The sequence below is a fragment of the Rhinolophus sinicus genome, chromosome 1 (genome assembly GCF_057876585.1).
Source record: "Rhinolophus sinicus isolate RSI-liver-muscle chromosome 1, RSI-T2T, whole genome shotgun sequence".
Lineage (NCBI taxonomy): Eukaryota > Metazoa > Chordata > Mammalia > Chiroptera > Rhinolophidae > Rhinolophus > Rhinolophus sinicus.
Genome location: NC_142501.1, coordinates 55,120,965 through 55,140,264, shown reverse-complemented (window position 1 = coordinate 55,140,264; position 19,300 = coordinate 55,120,965). Strand labels below are relative to the sequence as shown.

At 51.4% G+C, this 19,300-nt stretch overlaps 1 protein-coding gene across 5 annotated transcripts; it reads left to right on the top strand.

The window, feature by feature from the left end:
• The first annotated feature begins 4,039 nt into the window (after positions 1 to 4,039).
• On the top strand, positions 4,040 to 19,125 carry SPRYD3 (SPRY domain containing 3). Of its 5 annotated transcripts, XR_012493960.2 has the most exons (13): positions 4,040 to 4,175; positions 5,630 to 5,776; positions 6,787 to 6,862; positions 7,323 to 7,447; positions 7,768 to 7,903; positions 8,763 to 8,948; positions 15,782 to 15,931; positions 16,375 to 16,432; positions 17,035 to 17,154; positions 17,241 to 17,413; positions 17,747 to 17,940; positions 18,428 to 18,536; positions 18,918 to 19,125. XR_012493960.2 is itself a non-coding variant. In XM_019724491.3 (11 exons), the coding sequence occupies exons 1-11, from the start codon at positions 4,099 to 4,101 to the stop codon at positions 17,879 to 17,881; spliced, it is 1,383 nt and encodes a 460-aa protein (XP_019580050.1). In that variant the 5' UTR covers positions 4,040 to 4,098; the 3' UTR covers positions 17,882 to 19,125. The 5 variants fall into 5 exon arrangements, 2 of the variants coding, with proteins under 2 accessions (XP_019580050.1, XP_019580051.1); XR_002136739.3 differs by having other exon boundaries at positions 18,428 to 19,125; XR_012493959.2 differs by having other exon boundaries at positions 17,747 to 18,536.
• The last annotated feature ends 175 nt before the right edge of the window (positions 19,126 to 19,300 follow it).

Sequence of the window (19,300 nt, the reverse complement as noted above, 5' to 3'; positions counted from 1 at the left end):
CAATAGAGTCTAGAAATAGACCCAAATATACATGGTCAATTGATTTGTTTTTCTTTTCTTAAAACATTTTTTTTTTTACTTGCTCAATTGATTTTTCAATTGTGTAAAGGCAATTCAGTAGAGAAAGAATAGTCTTTTTGACAAATGCTGCTGAAACAATTGGATATCCACAGGCAAAAAATGAACTTTGATCCATATCTCACACCATATACAAAAATTAACTCAAAATGAATCATAGATCTCAATAAAATTGTTAATGCATAACCTCAATCTAATAATGAACAAACATCAGATAAAATGAAACTGAGGGATATTATACAAAATAACTGGCACATACTCTTCAGGAAAGACTGAATTACTATCGCAGATTGAGGAAACTAAGAAGACATGACAAGTAAATGTAATGTGGGATCCTGGATTCAATCCTGTACAAGAAAAAGGACATTAGTGGAATAACTGGTGATGTTTGAATAAGGTCTGTAAATTACTCAACAGTATTGTACCAATGTTAATATCCTGGTTTCAATAATTGTATTATGATTGTAGAATGGTAACATTGGGGGATATAGGGAGAAAGGCATATATACTACTTTTGCAAATATAAAATTGTTTCAAAATAAAAATAATTTAATGGATTATGACTTAAATGCAAAACCTAAAACCTTAAAACTTCTAGAAGAAAACATCGGAGAACAGCTTTGTGACCTTGGATTAGGCAAAGACTTCTTAACTAGAACACCAAAAGCATGATTCATAAAATAAAAGCTTGATAAATTGGACATCTTCAAGATTTAGAACTTCTGCTCTTTGAAAGACACTGTTAATAGAATGAGAAGACAAGCCACAGACTGGAAGAAAATATTTGTAAACCATATATCTGATAAAGGATTTGAATCCAGAATATATAAAGAACTTTCAAAACAACTCCATTTTTAAAACGGGGAAATGGTTTGAACAGACACTTTACCAAAGAAGATACATGGATGGCAAATAAGCATGTGAAAAATGTTCAATATTATTAGTAATTATGAAAATGCAGATTGAAACCACAATGAAATATCACTACATATGTATTAGGATGACTACAATTTAAAAGAATGACAGACAATATACGACACTGCAAAAATAAAAAATAAAAGAATGACCACACCGAGTACTGGAGAGGATACAATGATACACTGCTGACAGAAATTTAAAATGATACAACCATTTTGGAAACCAGTGACTCAGCCATTCATTCCTAGGTATTTACCTAAGAGAAAATGAAGTATATGTCCATACAAACATTTATTGCATGAATGCTCATAGCAGCCTTATTTGTAATATATCCCCAAACTGGAAACAACCAAATGTCCATCAACAGGTGAATGATAAACAAGTTGTTCTATATCCACACAATAATATACTACTCCGCAATAACATAGAATGACCTATTCATACATGTAACAACATGGATGAATCTCAAAATAATTATTCTGAATAAAAGAAGCCAGACACCACCACCCGCAAGGGCATATGCTATGTGATTCTTTCCACTTACATAAAATTCTAGAAAATGCAAACTAGTGACAAAAGCAGATTAGTGGTTTCCTGAAGATGGGAGGGTGGGAAGGAGGGATTACCAAGGCCCATGAAGACACTTTTGGAAGTGATGGTATGTCATGCAGGGTGGCATGTGGGGTCTCAGCTCCCGCTCCCCACATAGGAACTCAGGACACGGTGAGGCCAAACAAGAACACCCACGGAGCCATAGATAGGGGAGTCATACCACTGTAGTCTCACTGGTGGCTGGGTTGGAGGCACAGGAAGCAGGAGCCACAGATCCGCAATCCACACTCCACCCTTGCTAGCCACCATCTGCTTGCCAGCCCCCGTTTGCTACTAGCGTAGCCGCGGCAGTTATATTAGTGGCCAATGGCTCACTGGTTACAGCTGACAGCCATCCAATCACAGTTGATGGCCATTTACTACCCGAGTGAGCACCTTTCCACGTGAGGCCGAGAGCCTGGAAACTGCACTCACTCCTGGCTCTGTCCCCACATGGTATGTTCACTCTCTTGACTGTGATGATCTTTTCATGAGTGTATACAAAGCTTATCAACTTGTACACCTTAAATATGTATGGCCTAGGTATGTCATTATTCCTCACTAAAGCTGTTTAACCAAATACATTTAGATATCAAGCACAAATTATCATTTAGGTTCTGAGAATGCCAACAGATTCAGGATTCACCAAAAAGGCCAGCCCATACCTGGAACCTGAAGATGAGGAAATCCCAAGTGGAATCATCAAGCATCAGTAACACTTTAGAAACATCTTCTGCCATCTCTCTCCATCTCAGGTACTAGCCAGCTAGCTAGTTTCTGGAAGGAGCCAGGAGACCCAGTGTGGTATGGACATGGCTCTGGGAACTGCCCTGGCAGGTCTCTCTGTAGCTGCCTTTGGGAAGAGTTGAGCTGAGACTTGGGCTGAGACTTATTGAGAGTTGAGCTCAGTAAGAGGAGGTGGAAGAGAAGAAATGAAGGAAACAGAAGGAACTGGAGATGAGTTGGGGAGAGTAACTATTCAGAACTAGGTAATCCAAGGTCTGGAAGGGAGCTAAGAGAACACATGCTCAATAATTCTTTGTGGATAAGAACACCAAGATCTTGACCTTTAGGTCACAGAATAGGGGCTTTAATCTAGCTTTCGCAATTTCCTATCCACAACTATTTTACATCACCTATTTTCAGTATGCCATGTGGTCGCTGTTTATGGTACACGAGATGATGGCTTCCATTTCATCCAACATTTGTAGAGTGCAAATTTATAAGACTAGGATAAATTCCTCTAATATATGGTGATGGAAAGAGAACCGACTCTGGGTGGTGAACACACAATGTGAGATATAATGTATTACAGAATTGTACACCTGAAATCTATGTAACTTTACATAGATAAAGTTTGTGCAGCCTTTAGGTACAGGCCAGTGCTGGGAGAGCCCTGTGCCTGGGGCAACCGCCTTGCTGAGGCTGAGTGCCCAAAACCTTGCAAGGGGGACCAGGAGTGGGTGGAGGTGGGGAGGAGGTGAGTCACTGGTTTCCAAAATGGTTGTATCATTTTGTCACCCCAATAAACTTTAAAGAAAAAAAAAAAGAATAGGATAAATTCCAGAGTCTGAAGGAGCTTAGTCTAGCAGAGACAGATCTACATACAGAGGTGACTTTAATAATAAAAGTATGATTATAATAAGTGCTATAAAGGAGGTGCAATCAACATAATATGAAAGTACAGAGGGGGAAAAACCTTCCTATTTGGAAAAGAGATTCAGTGATGGGAAGAAATTGCGGAAGTCCTCCCCAGAATGGCAATAAACAACCTTTAGCAGGTGCTCGGTAAATGTTCATATCCCTCTACTCTTCACATTATGACTCCAGCCTAACTTTCCTTGTCACACCAAACCCTTACGTTCCTGAACAGCGTGACTGTTTAATGCCACTGTGCTTTTTGCATCTGAAGTTCTGTCCTCCTAAAATGGAATGTCCTTCCCAGAATGAGCCAAAGGTGACATGAAATGGAGCTCGAGAAAATATAAAGCACATTAGGTAATGATATATAGCCCGAGAGCATATAAAGCATATGGCTACATTAAGCGCACAAACTATGGAGACCAGCCTCATGCTCTTCATCTGCAAAAAGTAAGTAAGATTCATTTCATAAGGCCGTTGAGTGGATTAAAAGGACATTCTCACAAAGCTTTTAGCATGCTGTCTGGCACAGAACGAGCGCTTAGGAAACACGCGCAGTATTTGTGGGTACGCAGCAACCTTCTCCGCCTGCCCCGCCCAGCGCAGGAGCCATTCGTTGACTGCCCAGTCAGCGCCCACGCTGCCCAGCGCCGCGTCCGCGCCGCCATGCAGCCGCCTTCCACCCTCCCGACACCCGGTTTACCAGACCCGGCCCCGCTCAAGGTACCCGGTTCACCGGGCCGCGCCCGACCCTCCCTGCGCCCTCTGACTGGCTCTTGCAGGTGACTGTCATCGTAGGCCTCTTCGGATTGGTCAGCAGTGTTGGTGAGGGGGCGGGCCTCTGGGAGCGAAGGAAGGGCGGGGACCCGGATGTGTGTGGTGGCGGCGGCCGAAGAGCTAGAGGGCGAGCTGAGAGGCCTATGGATGAGGAGGACGCGGCGGCCCCGGTAGGCGGGGATCGGGGGCGGGGTCCCGGAGGTCTCGGGTCTCCTCAGAGTTTGAGGCGGGAGGCCGGGGTCCTGCCCTGGGGCTCGGCGATCATGGGCGGGGCCTTGTGCTCCGGACTCGGGGCTTACCCCCCTCTGGACCCTCAGCCCGGTGCCGGGCCTGGGGAGACTGGGCGTAGTCACACTGACGGGCAGGCCCCCTTGCTCTCGGGTCTCGTCTGAGTGACCAGGCCGTGCCCGGAGTAGAGGCGGGGCCCGGTGCGGCCGCTGCTTGCCGGTGCCATAGCTTTGGGGTTCTGGGCAAGCAGATGCTCCTAGGTCTGAGGCGCCAGCATCTACCTCGGGTCGGCAGTCCTCCGACTCCCCCGCAGGTGCCTGTCCTTCTAGGCCACGTGGTGGCTTCTAGCTACTAAACAAGGGTCCAATACGCTCAGTGGGATTGAAGTCAGCCCAGCTAAGGTTTACTAAGCACCTACTGTGTTCAAGGCACTGTCAGGCCTTGATGGAAGCCCTGTATCGGAGTTTGTGGGATGGGAAGAGAAAAGGACCTCACCTTTTCCTCACTTTTGGCTCCCAGGAAAAAGTCATTCATTCATTCATTCATTCATTCATTCATTCATTCATATGTTAGCACAGTTGGTTTAAATACAGGGATCATCCTACCCCTTTCCAACTTCACTGCTACCATCTTAGTGGATGCCATCTCTCATCTGACCTGGTGCAACAGCCTAATTGTTTGCCACTCTCGCTCTGCTTATGATCAGTGCTCCAACCACTAGTCTGAATGATCTATAAGACCTGATAAACCTTAAGATCATATCATTTCCTTGCTTAAAACCCTCCAAAGCTTTCCCATCACACTTGGAATAAAATGCAAGCTCGTCACTATGGTCTAGGGTCTTGCCGTCGTCTCACCCTCTTGTATATTCTCTCGTAATCCCTGCACACCAGCCACCCTAGCCTTTCTATTTCTCTACCATGCCAGCTCCCCTCTACCCCAGGACCTGTGTCCTGGCTGTCCCCTGTTCTTGGAGTGCTCTTTTGGGGCTTGTCACATGCCTGGCTCCTTCTCATCTCAATTCGAATGTCCCCTCCTCAGAGAGAACTTCGTTAAATAGAATTCACCCCATATTCTTTATCACCTCACTCTGCTTTTTCCTCCACTGTCTAACATTCTCATGTCTGTTTACTGTCTGCCATGCCTCCTTACGTTAGAATGGAAGCCCTATTAGAACAAGAATCCCATCCATCTTATTCGCAGTGTGTCGCCAGCACCTAGAACAGTGCACATAGTAGGAGCTCAATAAATGCTGAATGAAAGGATGGGGATCGTTGAGGTCAATCTAGGCACTTGGCTTCAAGTTCAGTGCCTTACCCACATTCTGGATCAAATAGGCTGAGGTGCTTTGCTCGGGGCCCGGCTTCCTCCTCAATCCCCTTCTCCCCACCTGCAGGTTTGTTCTCATGAACAAGATGGATGACCTCAACTTGCACTACCGGTTTCTGAATTGGCGCCGGCGGATCCGGGAGATTCGGGAGGTTCGGGCTTTCCGGTATCAGGAGAGGTTCAAGCACATTCTTGTAGATGGAGACACTTTGAGGTGAGTTTAGGGGAGTTTTTCTACATTTTCCTTCCTGTGCCAGACCTTAGAGATGAAAAAGGGCTTTTTCAGAGGGAGAGGACTGTCTACACTGCACTGGGAGGGGAATGCTATTGAACTTGAAGTCCTTTCTGAGTGGAGCAGTGTGTGCTGCTTCCCCCTGCCCTCCCTCTGCCTGTGTCTCTGGGTCACTATCCTGGTCCACAGTGGAAGCAATCGCGTGAGAAACAGGAGGCTGCTGGGGTCTCAGGAGTTGCCCAGGTGCCTTGTTGAAAGGACCCCAGTGGCTCTGTGGGCTGTTTGGCTCCCCTTCTGCCTGGGTCTCATGGGTTGCCTTAGACGAAGAGTGGCCATTTCAAAGGCAGTGGATTTCTTGTTTGGGGAAGGACAGTTATGTAGTGCATCCTGCCCTCCACCTTCCAACCCTTCAGTTTGTACATTTGTGTTTATTTTGTCTCTCTTTTCTGGCTTGAACCCCTTCCCTGACTCCTTCAGAGCCTTACTCTCTCACAAAGTTGTCACTGAAGGTGGGAAAGAAGTAGTTCTATTTAGCCTGGAGACAAGAAAGCTGAGGAGTGGGGACTGAGTAACTCTTCCAGTATCCGAAGGGCTTTGGGACAGAGGATAGAGACCAGCCATTCTGCAGCTCTGCCGAGGGCAGAGCCAAAGGAGAAGGGCTGAAGCTGCAGCACGAGGGATTGAGGTTAGAAAGGGGTGTGAGACCCCCTAATAGGCAACTAAGGGAGGCTCTGCTTTCTTTTCCCCCTGGAAATGAAGAAGCCAGGCTTGCGTTGGTCTGGTGTGGGTTGGACCTTGACTGGAGGCAGCAGAAGGAGTGGGTGACCTCAAGTACCATCTTGTTATGGTGTCTGCGCAGAGGTCCTGCAGTGTGGCCTAGTGGGTTCTCCTCTCGGCTGGCCTTTGCAGGGTGGGGGTTGGGAATGTTGAAGCCCTCCCCACAACTCCTGGGCTAAGCTGCTAATGGATTTCCCCACTCGTTCTTCCTTCAGTTACCATGGAAACTCCGGTGAAGTTGGCTGCTATGTGGCTTCTCGACCCTTGACCAAGGACAGCAATTATTTTGAGGTGGGCAGAGCAGGGGGTGAGATCCAGGGAGCTTTTTCACTAGATTCACGATCTGGGCCTTTTAATTTTCCATCAGGGCTGTCCTGTTGGCGGGGAAAAGGGTGCAGGATGGCATGGTTCCTATGTTGAAAATAGGTGCCCTGGAGTCCTAGCACCCTGTCCCTTCTGCTAAGTAGACTTTGACCCATATGCCAGATTTTGACCCATGTCCTTTCTCACCCCCTCAACCAAGGATCTACTTCATCTCCTATCTCTTTCCATCCATTGGAAATTATTTTTTCGGTAATCATGGTAAAGTAGGCCCTCGCTCTCCTAGTTCTCCCTCTTGAGTGTCCTCTGTCCTTTCTCTGATTCCCATGTCTGTTGTCTCAGCCTGCTTTGATGTCTGACTCCCCTTCCCTGCCCCCCTAGCAGTTCCTATTTCCCATCCCTGCTAACTGCCCTGCTGTCTTCCCTCCAGGTGTCTATTGTGGACAGTGGGGTCCGCGGCACCATTGCTGTGGGGCTGGTCCCTCAGTACTACAGCTTGGATCACCAGCCCGGCTGGTTGCCTGACTCTGTCGCCTACCATGCTGATGATGGCAAGTGAGTTGTCTCCTGGGGATCCTGACCCCCTTCCTGTGGATTTAGGACTCTTAGACATAACAGACTGCCTCAGGATAGCTTTTGACGTCCCTTCACCTATCTTGGGGTATTTTCATAGACTTTTTGGATCAGGACAGAAAGGTGGCCTGACGGCTACACTGGGAGACTTGCAGACTTAGAGGGAAGGGTGGTACTCGGGCCAGGACATAGGTAAGATGCTGCCGCAGAGTGGGAATGGCAAGATGAAGCCTCAGTATCGGCCCTGGGGAGAAGTTTGGGGGCGCAGCTTGGGTCCTGTGTCTGTGCTGCTCTGTCCATAGGCTGTACAATGGCCGAGCTAAGGGCCGCCAGTTTGGGTCCAAGTGCAACTCTGGAGACCGGATTGGCTGTGGCATTGAGCCTGTGTCCTTTGATGTGCAGACTGCTCAGATCTTCTTCACCAAAAATGGGAAGCGGGTAAGTGGTAATCCCAAGTGGGACTTAAGCAGCTTGAAGCTGTTTAAGCATTTGGGAGTGGTAGGAGTCTGCTGGTTGGGCTTAGTCCCCATCTCCTTTAGTCCACGGGCTTCGTCCTTATCTCCTTTGGTCCAGCGTCAGGTTCTCCTGAAGTCTCCTGTGTGTAGGAGACATTTCCCTTGCCCAGGGGAAACTGGGACGTTACCTAGATGACTGATGCAGGGGGCAGTTAGTGTGGTGGAGGATGGCCAGAAATTGCGGGGGACAAAATTGCGTGATTTGGGGGAGGGCTTTGAGCAGGAAAAAAAGAGATTATGGCCTGGCTGCATATGCTGTATGCTGGAGGTACTCTTTGGGTTTTCCACTTGAATGCTTTTGAGGATATGTCCTTCCTGTGTTTCATTTTCCTTGTTTCACTTCTCTTTCCCTCTTCAGAGAGAGACTAATAGTGATGAAGAGATGGGATAAGAGCACATAGCAGAGAGAGCCCCCCAGTTTCTTTCTTTTCCTACCCAGCTCCATCTCCCACCCTGGGAAAATTGCTTCCTCAGGCCTTGGCTGAGATGTCCTGCTCCCTCAGCATCTAGGCCTCAGCACTTTCCTGCTCCAACGCACACTCACTCGTACAAAAAGTATTTGGCAGCAAGTTGAGAGACTTGTGTTTGCCTTCTAGCTATGTGGATACCTTGCTTGGCCATGAGTACTTAGCAGTTTTTTAAATTTTTCTGTACCTCCATTTTTCTGTCTGTCAGTGTGTGTGATAATTATTTGTTGCATCATCTCAAAAGTACTATTATGAGAATTAGAGGAGTTCTAGAAAAGTGAGCCAGAGGCAGCTCCTTCCCTCCTTACACTGCAGGTGGGCTCCACCATCATGCCCATGTCCCCGGACGGGCTGTTCCCAGCAGTGGGCATGCACTCCCTGGGTGAGGAGGTGCGGCTGCACCTCAACGCGGAGCTGGGCCGGGAGGACGACAGTGTCATGATGGTGGACAGTTACGAGGATGAATGGGGCCGCCTCCATGATGTCAGAGTCTGTGGAACCGTAAGTAAGAGTTGGGGGCAGTAGGGGGTTGGATGGGGAGGGCCGGGCAGCACACCTGCGGGCCACGTAAGTATGTCTGAATTACTTAGAATTGGGGGTGAAGACAATTCTGTGCCTTTTGTTGGGTTTTGGGAAATGGTAATTTTAGCAGGGTAGCCTGGGACCTTGACATGATTCTGTGAGTCCAGATCTGTTTTCCCTTTTGTGTTGATTCTCTTCCCTTCTTCATTTGAGAGCTTTACTCTCAGAACAAGCAGTAGTTCTCCTTTTCTTTCTTTGCTTCCTTCAGCACCTGCTGCCCTTTGCTGCCCTGCACACCTGACTTTGAGAGGTTGGGGCTGATTGGGAGGCAGGACGCCTGGATTCCCCTTTGGGCTTAATCTCGACTCAGGCTTCCCATTCACCATGCAGTGGGGCACGTGTGGTCACAAATTCCATTCATGTTGGGGGAAGACTCTTTGAGATCTTTTTTAATCGAGTGTCAATGTCAATCTCTTCTGTCTTCCCCCCACATTTTATAGAGGAGGAGAATAGAGGCACATGAAGATTCAGTGAGAAATGTTGACGCTCAAAGCTTGCTTTTTTATACATCTTATTGTCATACCTGCTTTAGTGTTTCCCTTGAGAGAGGGAAATTCTTCATATCTACCCTCTACACCTCGTGCTGGATTGGGAGTGAATGGATGCTGAGTCGGGTCTGGCCTGACCTCCAGTGGGCTGCTCAGGCCTCCCACTTTGAATTGTCCCTCTGCTGCCCTCTTGCACCCGGCTCAACCTTTTCTCCACCCTCTGGCCTTCTCACCCCAACCCAGGCTGTTTTCAACTCAGCCTTTGATAGCAAACAGAAGCAGTGGGGGGTGGGAGTGGATTATGAGCAAGGCCCCCCTTCTGGAGTTCAAGGTGAGTCCAACTCAAGGTGTGCCCCCCTGCTGCTTCTGACACTGCACCCCCTTCTGACACTGGGGCCCAAGGACTACAGTGGCTATGAGCCAGGAGGCCTCCCATGCCCACTCCTTGACCCTCATCTCTTCCCTTTCCACCATCATTTTGACAACATCTACAGAGTTGAACTTGGGACTGAGCCAGGGCGATGTTCCAGCTCTCATCCCTGACCTCTCCTCAGCAGTGTTTTCCTGGCATCCTTCCGTGCCTGGACCTGTCCCCACTCTGCTCCCAGCTCCTCCCAGGCAATCTTTTCTAATTGATGCAGAATCCTGTAGACATTTATAAATAGCCTTCCTTCCTCTCTGCCTTCCCCCTAATGCCCTCAGGCCGCGTGTTGAATACTTTTTTCTTTCTTAGACATAACCCGTTGAGTTTGGCTCTTCTCTCAGACCCTCACCCCAGCTTGTGACAGCTGGCAGGGTGGGCACACGACTCCCTGAGCACTTGCTCCTCTGGGGCAGACTTGGGCATGTGCCCCCTGAGGGACATACGCCTCTCTTCTAGTCTCAACTACCCCACCTTTCAAATGATAGTGACTCACGCCGTTTCTTCCATCCCTTTGGTCCCCCCTCCCTACGTGTCTCTCGGCCTCCTCCATTTTGTCCCTCTGACCGTGCACTGTACTCCTGATCCAGCGATCAGACTGTGTCAGCCTGAAGGAGCCTGGGAGAGGTCATTTGGGCCAGGCCTGTGCCTCTGAGTTCTATGCTTAGCACAGCTCTTGATCCTCTTTGTCCTTCCTGGTTTTTCCATTCCTCTCTGTGGGGAGCCCTCACCTGGGACCTCAGACTCCTGCTGTTGTTGAAACCTATTTCTCCCGCCCTGAGCCTGGGCGATGTTCCCAGGAGAGCAACTTTCAGAACCACAAGGGTGGGGAGAGGCTTCGGGGCATCCAGTCCAGGGTTTGTCAGTGCGATGGCTGTGATGGGCAGGATGTTTAGCATCTCAGCTCCCAGACACAGGATGCTAGTGTCCCCGCCCCCAGTCATTGTGACAGCCGCACATTCCTAAACATCCTCTTGTTGTGCTGTTGATGAAAACACAGCCCCAGAGGAAAGTGAAGAGACTTGTTAAAATGTCAAAAAGTGAATTACCGTGTTTCCCCGAGAATAAGACCGGGTCTTACATTAATTTTTGCTCCAAAAGACGCATTAGGACCTATTTTCAGGGGATGTCTTATTTTTTCATGTACAACAATCTACATTTATTCAAATACAGTCATGTCATCTTCTGGAACATTGTCATAACATACTACTAAATGTGTCCATCTGGCTGACGATCTTAACTGGAGCTTTATTTTCAGGGTAGGTCTTATTTTCGGGGAAACACGGTAGTAGCAATACTAAGCCCATACTCATTCTTTGCCCCCTCCCCCTCTGTCTAATGTGTGCTGTTACCTTCTACCCAAGCCTGCTCTCCCGTAGCCGGTCATCTCCCCTCCTCCTGTCCCCTTCTCCTAAGATGAATCCGGACTTCTTGGGCTTCAATTCCCACTTCCCTGGGATTCTCCTGTCTAATTTCTTCAGCCAGAGTCCTTCCAGGTGAGTTTATTTGGCTGCCTTGGAATTCTTTTACTCCTAGCCCTTTCTCTCAGTTCTAGAGTCTCAATTATCCTCTCTTCTCCCTTCTTACTGGTTCCTTCCATAAAGAAGAGCACATTCAATTCCTGACCTCTTCTTTTCTCTCCAACATTTCATTATAAAAAATTTCAAACATAAAATTGGAAAGAACAGTACAGTGAGCACCCATATACCCACTACCTAGATTGAACAGTTGTTAATTTTTAGTCAGGTTTGTTTAATCTTTCTTGAGTGGAATTCTTCTCCTGTTTCCTGTGGCCTCAGTTTCCCCTCCTAAAGAGTCCCCCCCTCCCAGAGCTCTGAGGGTGGTGAAGCATTGCTGCTGCATTGCTCAAGGATGGGGTGTCCCGTCTCAAGCCTTGCAAAGTGAGGTAATGAGTGGAGGGTGGGGGACAGCCGGTAAAGCTAAGAGATTAGACTCCTTCTGTCTTTGTTTCCTTTTCATAGCTCCTCTGACATCTCCTTAGTGACCAGGCAACAGCTTTGGTATACAAACGGGGGTGACTGAGGCCTCACCCTCCCAGGGGTCCTTCATGGACCCAACCCAGGAGGAGACCGTGTTGGGGCCTGAGCCCACGGTGGGAGGCATGCTCTTCGTTCTTGTTGCAGCTGCTTCTAGGCCCTCAGGGCACTGAGCCCTCCCTTGCTCCTGTCAAGAGGGATTAGGGTCTTTGCTGGTGAGAGAGACGGAGGGAGGGCGGATCCCAGCAGGAGAGCAGAGGCTGAGAAGGTGCTACCGGTACTGGGAGGGGGTGGGGTACAGTAGGAGCTCTGCACTCTGGTCTGCCGCCTCCTCTCTGTGGCCTGGAGTCTACCTGTTTGGCCTCGCAAGGCTTTGGTTGTGTGTGGAAGGAGGCCTGGGACGCAGGGGGCTTGAGAGCCTCAAGGAGAGGGTTACTCTCCCCCCACCAAAGATGTAGAGGAACATTCCTGCTGACTGGGCATTGTTTTCAGAGAAACACGCGAGGAGGACAGTTGGTCAGTTGGGGTAGAGTCATCCGGGCAGTGGTCCTCTGTCCTGGGGAGACTGTGCTCAGTTCTGGGATCCGAGGACCCATTCTCGTGGGAGGCAAAGGCTAAGATGAAAGATCATTTCTTTCTTTGTGACTGGCCCTTCCAGTCTATTATAGCTTTGGGGTGACTTAATGTTTAGGCAGCACTAATATGTTGGCATGTTCCAGTATAACCTCTATTTACTGGTTTAGGGAAAGGCAGAAATGTGGGTGTCAGACTCTGTGCTAAGCACTTGACACTCACTTCACTTAGTCTTCTCACCTATTTTTGGAGATGCAGGTAGTAGTATCCCGATTTTACTAATGAAGAAACTGAGGCTTAAAGAAGTGCAAGTCACTTGCTCGGGGGTTAGTGGCTAGTAAGTAATTGGAGTGAAGGTTTGAACTCAGGTCTGTTTGATTCTCTTTCAAACTAAGAGGAGTCTGAGGCACAGATTAAGGGACCAGCATCAAGCTTCTAGCAACTAGACCCAAGGGGCTAAACCTTCCATCTCCTCTAGGTTCCTGGCAGTCCTAGTCTGAGGGGGGAGGAGTGGACTCAAGCAAGGACCTCAGAGAGGCCAAACTTCCTTCTACCCCACCCTTCTAGGTGCTCTGAGAAGGCTCTAGAGGGCTTGAGGGGACTTTGCCCATGAGCAGGAGAGTGGATCCAAGAGGTCCGATGAATTAGGGTGGCTGCCACCCTGGGAGGTGGGTGATTCCTCTCTTGCAGAGGGCAGATTGTGCAGGGATCTAGTCTTGCAGGCCGTCAGCAGTCTGTCTGAACTGCTCTACAGAGAGGGGAGTGGGTTTTAGAGTCCCGTGTTAGTGTTTCATTTTCCTCGCCCTTTAGCTTAAGGAAGTATCCCCAGCCTATCCATAGACAAAACTTCAGCTCTGCCTCTTCAGGGCCAAGGCAGAGGGCGCGGTAGGACGGGTTTTCCCAAGGATCAGGCTCTGGATCTACTACTGTCTCTTGGCTCTGCAAGTGGAGAGCACTATGTTTCCTACACCGAGGCCAGCTGGATGGAGTGGGTCAAGGGCAGCTGTGGGATCCCCCACCCAGTTCTGCAATGCTGGGTGGGGAGGGTGGGCTGGGGGCTGCTCGGACTGGGTGGAGTGGACGCTCATTCATGTGCAGCGAGCCGCACCCCTCCCCGCTTGTGGGAAGATGCATTGGAGGAACCCAGACTGAGCAGAGAACAGGCAGAGGACCATAAACAGAACTCAAAAAGTAGGGGCCTTAATTAGTGCCCAGACATTCAGAAGGTGATGCAGGGGACTGCTTGCTGATGAAAGCAAGCAGTGTGTACACTGGAGCAGCCTGGGCTAGGAGTGTAAGTAGGAAAGAGCCAGTGTAACCCAGGATGGGTGAGGCTCTAGCTGTAGGACAGAGCAGAGCCAGCCTGGCTGTGGAGTTAGATGGTCTCCATACATCTCTGGCTTTCCCCCTGACCACCACCCCCACCTCTACCTCCAGTTCTCTTTGGTGAGGAGGGGAGGATGGACTGGAGGTGGCAGGGCTTTGGGGATCCAGAGCTGAGAAGTGGACGAAGTTCCTTTGTTTCCTCTCTCAAGGAGGTGGTGAGGACACAGCCCTGTCTCTGCTGAAGACACAGAGGCTTGCTTCCATGCTAGTGCGGGCGAGCATAATTCCTTTCCTGTTCAGGCAGGAGCTCTTTGAGGAGTGAGAGGCCTGCATCCCAGGGCTTGCCAGGGATAAGTGGAGAAGGTCCCCAGGGAGTACGTTTTCTTCAGTGCTGGAGGGGTGGGAAGATAGAAGAAAGTCTTGAGGGGCAGTTTGGCTCATTAAAAAGGGATTAAGGAATCCCAGGTGATGCTGAGGGTGGGGGAAAGAGGGAAGGGGGTGAGTCATAGGCCCACTGTTACCATGACAACTGATAAATAGATCCTCCTAGATTGGGGGTTGCCGCCCCATCATGCCCAGGCAGGACCACTGTGGGACTGAAGAGCCCCAAGAGCCCATCAGTCATCTCCCCTCTCCTCCCACCTCCACACCTCTGCTCCAGGTTGAAAGAGCCAGAGAGGCTGGGAACAGGGAAGCCTGCCTTCCCGGCTTCGTGCTGCCTGCTCCCCTCCCTCACGTTAAATGAAGGAGTAGAGCTGGCCTGTCTGGGGTCCCTGACTCCCCTCGGCACCTCCCTGACCCCAGCTCTGAACAGCTCTGTTCAAAGCCAAGTAAAACAAAGACCTGAGAAATTATGTCAGTCCCATCCCAGGCCAAATTGGCTTTTGAACTTGTCTCCCTTCCCCCAAACATCTCGAGTTGGCACCTAACCTGTCCCCATGAGGCCCCCTGAGAAAGTCGTCGGGTTTCTCCTCAGCCTAGTCTTCCCTTCTCCTGTTCTCTGTGTTTAGGGGCCCTGGACGGCCCTTTCCCAGCAGGGTTATTCAGGGAAGTGATGACACAGCCTAGAGACCCCGAGTGTGGTTCCCAGCTGTCGTGCAGGGGACCCTCCTCGCTGCACCATTTGTCACGCAGGAGACCCTGCTTGCTGCGCCATTTGTTACGTGGGGTGTCATGCGGGGTCTCTGCTCCTGCTCCCTGCACAAGAACACAGGTGTTGTGCGGGGCAGCCTGCAGGGTCTCAGCTCCCGCTCCCCGCTTAAGAACATAGGACACGGTGAGGCCAAAGGGGAACACCCACAGAGCCATAGGTAGGGGAGTCATACTACTATATTCTCGCTGGCGGCTGGGTTGGAGACACAGGAAGCAGGAGCCACACTATTCGCAACCCTCACTGCACCGCTTGCAGCTCAGCCACCATCTTCTTCCCAGCCCCCATTTTGCTGCTAGTGTAGCCACGGCAGTTATATTAGTGGCCAATGGCTCACTGGTTACAGCTGACGGCCAACTAGCCACAGCTGACGGCCATCCAATCACAGTTGATGGCCATTTACTACCTGAGCCAACACCTTTCTGTGTGAGGCTGAGAGCCTGGAAACTGCTTTCAGGGGCTCTGTCCCCACACCAGCACTTTGCCATCTGGTTGTGGTGCTGGCTCTCCCTGTCGCCCAAAGCAAGGAGAAGGGCTTTGGCTCAGCAGGCAGGTGGGAGCAGCATTCAGCAAAGGGCTCAGCCCTCTTGCTTACGCTACCACCTTCGCTCCCCCCCCACCCCAGTTCTCCAAAGGCTGCCAAGAACATTGAGGCCACACTGTATACCTCTGGGACCATTTCCCTTTGCGCCGGGGTGTTTTGTGAGCCACAGGAAAGTGGTCCCTGGGCTGCCTTGGGCCCAGGTTTCCAGGGCAGGTCTCAGCCCTCCTCCTGCTCCCCTGCGCTCTCCCCACAGCTGCTGGAGTACTTGGGCAAGGGCAAGAGCATCGTTGACGTGGGGCTGGCTCAGGCCCGGCACCCACTCAGCACCCGCAGCCACTACTTCGAGGTGGAGATTGTGGACCCTGGAGAGAAATGCTACATCGCCTTGGGGCTGGCCCGGAAGGTGGGCACCAGTGCTGCTTTTTGCCTGTGGAGCTGCTCAGCCCAGGGGCTGTTGGGATGGGGCTGGGAGCTCTTGGGAAAATCCAGGGGCCAGGCTGCAGAGGGAGGGTCTTAACCTGAGGCAGAACACGGCTGTGTGTGTCTGCTGTGTAAGGGTGCAGACCCCCGTGGCCTAGGAGCTGAGAGAGTGTTGCGACTGCACCACACACTGAGCTCTGGACGTGGGCTTGGGGTCAGCCTGCGGCCCCGGCTGGGAAAGCCCAGAGCCCTTCTCACCTTCTCTGCTGCCCCTGCAATCTCAAGTACCTGAAGGAGAGGAGGCTGCAGGGGTGGGGAGCAGCCGTGCGGGTTGTGGCCTGTGTCAGAAGATCAGAGGTGCAGACACTCTCTCCCGGTCTGCTTTGTGTGTGGTACCATAGAGTTTCACTTTTCTTCTTGATGCAGGATTATCCCAAGAACAGGCACCCTGGCTGGAGCAGAGGGTCTGTAGCTTATCATGCAGGTGAGCAGGGGCTGCCCTGGGGAAGCGGGGGTTGTAGAGGACGTAGGGGTACAGGGACATCCGTTTCCGACCCCTCACAAGTGGCTTCCCTCCAGCATCTGGCTGGAGAGACTTTCCCCTGCTGCCATCTACTTGCCTCCCCAAGCTTCTAGTGCTTTCTCCTTATCTGTGTTTTCCCTGCCAGCCCTAAAAGCCAGGGGAGCAGAGCAGGGACGGGTTCTGGGCCCTAACTGGACATTCCAGGCCTCTGAGTTGGTGCCTCTGTGCCCTTCCTGCAGATTCTCCTTTTCTTTTTCGGTCGGCTTCATTTCCTTTGGGGTTTCTTTAGAAAGGACCAGCCATGAGTCGCTGGTCCCAGCTCTCCCTCCACTCCCCAAACCCTTTCCCCTCTCTAACCAGCTACCTCCTTAGCCCGAGGAATGGACAGACTTTGTGTCTTTTTTAGAAAAAATCTTGTGCTCTCTTCCCCCTCTGTCTTTGTTTCACCTCATCTCCCTTCCTTCGGGCCAGAGAGGGAGGTAGGGAAGTGTCAGCTTTAAGCCTGGGCTGCTCTGGGGAGCGTCAGCCGCCCTTCACTGTGTGTCCTCCCCTCTCTCCAACAGATGATGGGAAGATCTTCCATGGCAGTGGCGTGGGGGACCCCTTTGGGCCACGTTGTTACAAAGGGGACATTATGGGCTGTGGAATCATGTTCCCCCGGGACTACATTCTGGACAGTGAGGGTGAGTGGGGTGTGGGTGGCCAGCCAGGCTGGTCGGGTAAAGGGTGGAGGCAGAACCACAGGAGCTCAGGTTGCCGGGCCTTCTAGGTGACAGTGATGACAGCTGTGACACAGTGATCCTGTCCCCAACTGCTCGAGCTGTCCGGAATGTCCGGAATGTCATGTACCTGCACCAGGAAGGGGAAGAGGAAGAGGAGGAAGAGGAAGACGAAGAAGATGGGGAAGAGATAGAGCAGGAGCATGAGGGCAAGAAGGTGGTGGTGAGTGTGGAGGGTTTGGGGTTGGACCAGGGTTCTTGGGCCCGGGCGAGGACTTGTGTGAGTGGGAATAGGAAGTGGGGCCGGGGAGGGAAGAGGCGGAGGGCTGGGGATGCGGTGGGCGCGGTCCTGTTCTGAGGTGACGAGCGCTGAGCTGCAGAGACTGGTTTCCAGCCTCAGCACGCCCTCTCGTGGTAACTTCGTGCATCGCCCCAAGTCTCTGCAAGTGATGCTGGGAGTTGGGACTGAGTGGTGTTCAAGTGTGCGGAGCTCCAGCATCCTCAGAGCAGAGGCCAGAGCCGCCTGCTCCACTCTTCTCCCCGCCTCCATCCCCAGGTTTTCTTCACTCGGAACGGCAAGATCATCGGGAAGAAGGATGCTGTTGTGCCCTCTGGGGGCTTCTTTCCCACCATCGGAATGCTGAGCTGTGGGGAGAAAGTCAAAGTGGACCTGCACCCCTTGAGTGGCTAGGGACCTCTCCCATACACCTGCCCCTTTACAGGACCCTTCCTCCCCCTTTACAGGACCAGGTACCCAGTTTATGACTTCCCTGAAGATTTGTTTACCTGGCAGGCCCCAGGGGTGGATAGTCACTCTGCCCCAACCAGATCTGGCCCCTGCCAAGCCCTTCTGTGCCGGTGCCACCCCTATGACCAATCCTGAGCCTGAGTCCCTGGTTGGACAGGAATAGGCCCAGGCCAAAGAATGATGTTGTTCTATCAGTGGGTCCCACTTGCTTGGGTCGGTGGGCTCCACATCCCCCTTCGCCACTGGCCCTGTGAGTGGAGAGGAGCGAGCGCCCTGTCTCAGCTGCTATTTGGGCCTGAGGCTTTATAGAGGGCGGAGCAGAGACGGCCTCTGCCTTGCTCACCACAGTATTTCTTGCATTTTCTCTGTTTTGTTCCGTCCTCATAGTGTAAACCAGTTGCTGCTGTCATCCCCCCTGGCTGGGCTAGGGGGCTGTCTTAGGCCCTCTCTTTACTTCCATTGACTGCTGTCCCTAAAAAACTGTTCTAGGGTCTCTGTTCTTTCTCCTGAGAGCTGGCTTTCTCCCTCACCACCTGCTCAGGCACCCTAGTTCCACAAAGAATCTGAGTCTCCGGCTCCCCAGGCGGGACACACATAAGTGAGTGCCCACTGTGTGTTTAATGGCGTGAGAGAGGGGCTGTCAGGTGCGGGGGGGGGGGGGGGGGGGCCCTTTGCTTCTATCTCGCCTTTGCCATTCTTCGCCTACCCATGGCACCCTTGTCCCTCGTTTCCTGGGATGCAGGCTGAGACTCCAGAGCGTGTCTCTCCTGCTGTGGAGGGGGCAAGATCCCAGAGCCCTCCCTGTGTCCCAGAGGGCAGCTCGGCCCCTCACTCCCCTTCCTCCCTCCCCCCACCCCCAGCTTACTGCCTGTGCCAGTTGCCTGTTTTGCTTCAGTGTTTGATTCTAGCACTTACCTGTCTTCCCCCAGCAAGCCCTCCTGTCTCCTACCCCTTTGACCCCTGACCCCTCCCTATACAGTGACTTCTCCTGGGAGGAAGAGGGAGCAGGAGCTGTTGGCCTTGGTTTGCACAGAGCGGGTAGGGCTTTGGGGAAAGGGGGAGCTGTCGTGCTGCTGGGGCCTCCCCCTTGGGCGCTCCCTTCAGGCCCTGCACCATGATGTTTGAAATGTATGTACAGACAGATGTTTATACCGCCAATAAAGATGGAGTTTCCGTATTTATCAGCACAGCCGAGACATGGGAGTCCTTTGCCAGTACGTAGGGCTGGGGACAGGGCTGGAGGTGGGGGCAGCTTGCTCACGGGACGTGCACTAATGTGAGGCCAAGGAGGGGGGCTGTGTATGTTGCATGGACCTGGCTCCGGGCCTGGGATGTCCCCAAGAAACGGGCACACCCCAGGGA

What these genes read in the sequence shown, in the direction of transcription:
- SPRYD3 (XM_019724491.3), top strand. Translation starts at nt 4,099, where the DNA reads ATGTGTGTGGTGGCGGCGGCCGAAGAGCTAGAGGGCGAGCTGAGAGGC. An exon ending in TCACCAAAAATGGGAAGCGG is followed by an intron (nt 7,904 to 8,762) that starts GTAAGTGGTAAT and finishes CTTACACTGCAG; the next exon opens with GTGGGCTCCACCATCATGCC. An exon ending in ATGAGGGCAAGAAGGTGGTG is followed by an intron (nt 17,414 to 17,746) that starts GTGAGTGTGGAG and finishes CTCCATCCCCAG; the next exon opens with GTTTTCTTCACTCGGAACGG.